The 7,500-nt window shown below is 32.5% G+C and overlaps 1 protein-coding gene across 2 annotated transcripts in view; it reads right to left on the bottom strand.

The window, feature by feature from the left end:
* LOC144959176 (sodium- and chloride-dependent glycine transporter 1-like) overlaps window positions 1-7,500 on the bottom strand; it is a 38,349-nt gene that overhangs the window by 22,031 nt on the left and 8,818 nt on the right. The window contains exons 2-3 of one of the 2 annotated variants that reach the window (XM_078891710.1): window positions 644-729; window positions 188-233 (exon numbers count right to left, since the gene is read on the bottom strand). In XM_078891710.1, coding sequence (XP_078747836.1) covers window positions 188-199 — 12 coding nt within the window. In that variant the 5' untranslated portion in view covers window positions 200-233; window positions 644-729. The remainder of the gene's footprint in view (window positions 1-187; window positions 234-643; window positions 730-7,500) is intronic. The other variant, XM_078891709.1, reaches the window with a different exon arrangement.

Raw genomic sequence — 7,500 nt, 5'->3', positions numbered from 1 at the left:
GCCGTGTGGTAGCAAATTCCCCGTTACAAAATACAGAATACTACAAAGTGACCTTGTACTGGCGCTCTTATAACATGTGCCACACTGTTTACAGTCGAGTGTCGTATACCACAAATCACTAGGGCACAAAACTCTTCAGATTTTAATAAATTATTTAAATAACACGGGTACACATTTATTGACTCACCTCTTCACTCATGTTTGGTGCTGATTGTGGGCTGCACTACCTCGATCTGAAACCCAAGAACAAATAAGGCATGTGTTAGATAGTTTACGTACGATAATACTAGTAATACAGTACTCGCTGAATACAAGCACACCGCATTCCAGCACGCTCCGCAACACGACACGCTGGAGCTGTACATTTTGCTTTTTTTTTTTTTAATAAGGGAAATATTGTCCGATTTATTTGGCAACTGCATAAAGGACGTCTCAGACTTAATATATACTGTATTATTATTATTATTATTATTATTATTATTATTATTATTATTATTATTATTATTATTATTATTATTATTATTATTATTATTATCATTATTACTACAATTGTTATCATTATTATTACAATTATTATTATTATTATCATCATTATTATTATTATTACACTTAATCATAGAATTAAACGAATGAGAATACGTACGAAGCCTAAAAAGTGTCCACCAATGAAAGCATTCAGCGCCATTTTGTTGTTGGCTGAGAATGTAGTAATTACCATTCATTCGGTATCTATGTCAACATAACGACACAAGAAAAACAACAAACAATATCAAAATCACAATAAAATGTTTCAGAACTGTTGCGTATATTTATGGCACAACGAAGCTGTCAAAAAATGAAGTTAGAGAATGTGTGTAATCATGTATTATAATAACCTGTAATGTGTTTTCCAACCACCACATCATCTACTACTACAACCACCACCACAATATCATCACTAACACTACTACTACAACCACCAACCCCACATCATTATCACTACCACTACTACTACACCACCACCAGCACATCATCATCACTACCACTACTACAATCACCACAACCACATCGTCATCACTACCACTACTACTGCAACCACCACCACCATATCATCATCATTACCACTACTACCACAACCACCACCACATCACTACCTCAACTACAACCACCACCACAATAGCATCACTACCACTACTACTACAACCACCACAACCACATCGTCATCACAACCACTACTACTACAACCACCACCATATCATTACCATTACCACTACTACTATAACCACCACTACCACCATATCATTACCATTACCACTACTACTGCAACCACCACTACCACCATATCATCACCATTACAACTACTACTACAACCACCACAACCACATCATCATCACTACCACTACTACTACAACCACCACCACATCATCATCACTATCACTACTACTACAACTACAACCACCACCACATTATCATCACTACCACTACTACTACTGCAACCACCACCACCATATCATCATCATTGAATTTTTTTTTTTTAAATTGAGCTTTATATAGTGTAATATCTACTAAATGTGCTCAAAGCGCTTTACAAGGGGTCCCTGGTCAACATTTAACATGTAGGACGGGACATGACGCCTGTTAGGCGATATTACAATATTTCGGACAAAGACAACTCTGTTAACGGCCAGGTACTCATTTTACACTTGAGTACGGTGAGAGAATGTGAGTAAAGAGCCTTTTCCAAGGACTCAACTATGCGCCGAGCGCGAGGCTCGAACCCAGGACCTTCCGATCCGGAAGCGAGTGTCATACTACTAGACCACATAGCCGCATCATTACCACTACTACTACAAACACCACCACCACATCATCATCACGACCACTACTACTACAACCACCACCATATCATTACCATTACCACAACTACTACAACCACTACCACATCATCATCACTACCACTACTACTACAACTACAATCATCACCACCACCACATCATCATCACTATTACTACTACAACTACAACCACCACCAACACCACATCACCTCACTAACACTCAGTACTACAATCACTACCATTAGGTTTTGGAGCTTTACTTCATTTGAAATAAGGAAACTTCGGAATTGTATTTGGCATTGTGTTTATATATCATAATATAATTCTAATCAGTTATCTATTTAGAACTAGATACTATACAATATGTATGCCAAATACCACCCCAATTCCCCTTTCTTCTTGTGTGCGGGAATTCCTCTTTCGGCATTGAAATTGACTGTGAGAGAGTCATCACTACACACATAAACAACAGAAACAATTTAAAAACAAGACTATGACACGCAACCACTCACACACGAGGATATACTATTTATCCTTTTCTCTATATAGAATAGGACAAGACAAACAATAGCTTGACTCTCGCTACACTTCGCATTGATGTTTGTCGTCTCACGAGTTCAACTCTCGGTCGATATGTCAATATTCCTTTTTGCCTCGGACGTAATCATTAATAGAATGTTGTGTGGTTTTGACCGTGAAGAAAACCTTAAGAAGTCACATTTATATCATTTTAGAGAGATCGTTTTGAATAATTTTGAGTTAAACGAGCGAGCAGCAACTTGTTTTCATGAACGGACCGATCAGCGCTTGTTTACTATAGTAACGCGATTCCCAGCCAACATCAAAATGGCGGATATTTTTCTCATCGAGGCCGCTGGTTGGTTAGCCAATAAGAGCACCGTACGGTTTCCATTGGGTAAATTCCTTGCACTTAATATTATTATTATTATTATTATTATTATTATTATTATTATTATTATTATTATTATTATTATTATTATTATTGTTGTTATCATTATTATTATTATTATTTATTATTATTATTATTATTATTATTATTATTATTATTATTATTATTATTATTATTATTATTATTATTATTATTATTATTATTATTTTTGGACAGATTAAGGTAATCGATGATATAATATATGTACAATGGGATTGACCTTAATATTAATAACAAAGAACTGCATACAGTATTGTTACTCGTAAAAATATCATGTTGTTGGTTGGTACCTATCATAGATATGACTAGATGGCCAAGGAGGAGGAATTTCCCGAGGGTCGATCAGCTGTTATTACTGTGTCATACCGGAAGTAGCTCTTTTCGTTAGAAGAATAGGAAGATCGGGCTGTCAGTTTTAAAGTGATTTCTCAAATATAATTTAATGGGGTCCCTGGTCAACAGCAACATTTAACATGTAGGACGGGACATGATGCCTGTTAGGAGATATTACAATTTTTCGGACAAAGACAACGCTGTTAACGGCCAGGTACTCTTTTTACACCCGAGTACGGTGAGAGATGCGAGTAAAGAGCCTTTTCCAAGAACTCAACGATGCGCCGAGCGCGAGGCTCGAACCCAGGACCTTCCGATCCGAAAGCGAGTGTCATACCACTAGACGATAGATTTCCTCATTTGATAGGAGAGACGCATGCACGATGCTATGGATGTTGACGTTCTCTCTGTAAGGGCATTTTGTTTTTATTTGTTATAAAATAAATAATTTGTTATTTCGAAACCAAAAAAAAAAAACAAAAAAGAAATTTGCCATGACAATTATTATTTGGACAAATCATACATATCATACATATCTATGCGTTTGAAATGAAACTTTTAAAATTGACTTGCTTAAAAGTCTGCAGTAAAAGGGGTGCGTCCACCGGTCCCCAGGAATCTTTAATTGAGCGTTTAAAGGGAAAAGTAGTGTGCATTTTATAAGCCTAAAGTTGGCCATTATTATTGCAAAAAGTCGCAGAGACTTCCCAGAGTATTTTATAGAGAATTAAGAGGCATCTAAAGTAAACACTTGAGATTTAGACCCAGTAAGCTATTAAAATGGAAATGGCTCTGCGGATGCCGGAAGTCATCGTATTCTAACAAACATAAAGAGTTCTCCTCGTTTTATTTTTTTCCCCGGCGAAGATGACGTTTGTTATTTATTTAGTCACTATTGATTTTTTAATGTTTAATTATTATATATATATACACACTTATCTATTTAATTATTTTTGGTAGTTTCCTTTGTTTGATTGTTGATTTTACCTGTATTGATTGGAAATTCTATGTAAGTGTATATTTCATATTGGCAATTGCCTAAAGTAAACGTTTGATTTGAATTGATTTGTCATTCAAACCGGATGTTTACTTTATCAATTTGAAGAGTTGACGTACTATTTGTATAAGGCATGTACCGCCTCTTAAAGTGAATATCCTGTATCCATTTTCGTCTTCTTCTTCTCTCTTTTTAAAAAGTTATTCTCAGTGTTGAAACCCATTAAATGTCCCTTGTTGTTTTTATTTATTTTCAACCGCTACTATCAGTTTGTTACAATTTAACTTATGTTGCCCTTTTCTTTTCTCTCCGTTCATTTGTTTCTTTTGAATGTTCAGCCAACGTAGGATTTGAACACTATTCGTGGGTGTTTTATGAGCAATATTTTTTTAATACGCATTTTTCCAGAGTACGGCAGTTATCTGGTTTAAATGGTTAGAAATGAGAGATTTAAGCTTTTGTTACATTTAAATCCAGCAAAATCCATTCACCTCAATAAAACAGACTTAATTTAATCCACGTCTTGCATTTTTCTATTCAGTTTTTAGCAATTAAATAAACCCGACATAATATCGCTTGGAATTGTGTCATTAACCCATTACGAGCTTAATCTAGGCCATTCGAAGCCGTAACGCCACGAGTTAAATAAATAATTTAGTTGAAAAACATTCTTTAGATCAGTACAAAGATGTAACTTCACGTGTTATATTCTTTAGTTGAATATCTCAAAATTAATGTTTTGACAAAGACGTACATTTACATGTTAAATTTTTAAGTTGAACACACTCTCAAACATAATTTAAGTATTACAAAGACGTACATTCACATGTTAAATTCTTAGTTGAACACCGTCTCAAATATAATTTACGCCATTACAAAGACGTTGTTAAATGTTGTCACATGTTAAATTCTTAAGCTGAACACACTCTCAAACATAATTTAGGTCATTAGAAAGACGTAAATTCACATGTTGAATTCTTAAATTGAACACCATCTCAAACTTATTTAGGTCATTACAAAGACGCAAATTCACATGTTGAATTCTTTAGTTTAACACCACCAAGACGTAAATTCACATGTTGAATTCTTTAGTTGAACACCTTCTCAAAATTATTTAGGTAATTACAAAGACGTAAATTCATATGTTAGCATCTTTAATTGAACACACTCTCAAACATAATTTACTCCATTACAAAGACGTAAATTTACATGTTAAATTCCATCTACGATGGGTCTAGATATCATATTCGTTAAACAAGCTTTGGGCGTGCCTTTTCAACAACATAAATATTACTCAGGAAAGTGAGGTGAAACAGGAATAATACGAATTCCATGAAAATATAATATAAAGCTTTATGAGGCGCATTGAACATAGTAATTATACAAATGTGACCATAAGACTCAAAACCTGATCATTATGCCGGGGTAAATCTGGTATATAAATGTAGATATTTATATTTTATACCTATTTATTTATATCTATATCAATCTTATCAGGGAATGCACTTGCAGGTTGTAAACATGACGATCAAGCAAATGCACCTTGATACGTTCACACATCTCGAGGAATTTGTTATTGACAGTCTAAATAATTCATTCGTATTAACCAGTTAACTGCCACGTTCTGGAAAGACAAGAATTTCAAGGTTGACCAGAAAACTCGTCCTTCAAATATCGATCGATTTAAATGATACTCATCATGGCACAAACTCTCAAACCTGGTGTTTCACTGAAGAGTTTTAGGTTTTAGAGGGTCATTTAAATCGCTCGTTATTTGAAGCACGAGTTGTAGTTTTTTGTGTTTTTTTTTTTTGGGCCAAATTTTTAAATACGTGTCATACCAGATTACGGCAGTTAACAGGTTAACATACCTATAGAATATGTAAACTCCCTAATAAATAAACGATGTTATTCAATGCATGGGACGGGTCTTGATACTGAAAGGAATAGACCAAGCATAGCAAATATTTTAATCAACGTTACGTGTTAGTAGAAGAGGCATTAGAAAAGCAAAAAGTAAATATTTTAGTTTTAGATTTCAAGTTATATTATCGACTTGCCTGTCAAGTGTGTATAAACATTTTCTTTTTATTCACTATGATAAGGACACGCTTACAATGTCAGTCGATTAATAAGACTCCCTATGTAGCTATAAGTCTCAAAACTGAAATCATCATCATCATTTCTTCTTCTTCTTCTTCTTCTTCTTCTTCTTATTATTATTATTATTATTATTATTATTATTATTATTATTTATTATTATTATTATTATTATTATTATTATTATTATTATTATTTTATTATTATTATTATTATTATTATTATTATTATTATTATCATCATCATCATTAGTATTAAATCTATTATTATTATTATCATTATTATCTTATTACTCTAACTATCATTATTATTATCATTTCATTATCATTATTAATTTTATTATTATTTTACCATCATCATCATCAACAACAATATAATTATATTATAATAATAACAGTAATAATAATAATAAAATAATAATAATAATAATAATTAATAATAATAATAATAATAATAATAATAATAATAATTATTATTATTATTATTATTATTATTATTATTATTATTATTATTATTATTATTATCATTATTATTATTATCAATATTATCATTATATAATTATTATCATCATTATTATTATATTATTATAAAGTATTATGTATTATCATTATTATTATTATTATTATTATTATTATTATTATTATTATTATTATTATTATCATTACGGTTATTGTTGTTATTGTTGTCACATTGTTATGCATTTTCTTATGTTTAGAAAGTTAAATTGTTATAAATCAAAGATCAATGACCTTTTGTTACACACGAGTTAATGTATGGGTCATTGACATAAATCATAGTAAGATGTTGACGATGTTGGTTTCCCGAAATGTCAGTAATTCAACCTCCTCCCCCTCCCCCATTCTTTCCTACCTCAATCCCTCGATGTTCTGTGAGAGACGATTACGGTTGGACTTGTTTTGTTTTTTTTTAAATCGAAGTCCCAGAATTGAGGGTTTTTGCCAAAATCAGGGTCATTCAAATCGATCGATATTCAAAGGACGAGTTTTCTGACCAAATTTATTTCTTCCAGAACTATCCAGTTAACTATTTAAATAAGCCCCCAGGAGTTTGGTTATCAAACCTGCTATAGCCTATAAATGCAAGTAACTGTAAGAACCTGTTGCCGCTGCTGCTACCGTGACGGTTAATGGCATGTCTTGACAGTTTAATTGCTGACTCTTTTGGAGGAGAAGAGTTTCTGGACTAGGGCTACGTCAGTCGCTTCAATTTAAAAAAAAGTTTCCAGATTGTATTTTTATTTTTTTGGTTGGTTTTTGTTGTTGTTTTTAATATAGTGGCTCTCATTG

The sequence above is a fragment of the Berghia stephanieae genome, chromosome 13 (genome assembly GCF_034508935.2).
Source record: "Berghia stephanieae isolate SIO BIC M18660-M18661 chromosome 13, UCSD_Bste_1.3, whole genome shotgun sequence".
Taxonomy (NCBI): domain Eukaryota; kingdom Metazoa; phylum Mollusca; class Gastropoda; order Nudibranchia; family Aeolidiidae; genus Berghia; species Berghia stephanieae.
The sequence above is the reverse complement of the archived record's forward strand: the minus strand, read 5'-3'. Positions and strand labels throughout refer to the sequence as shown.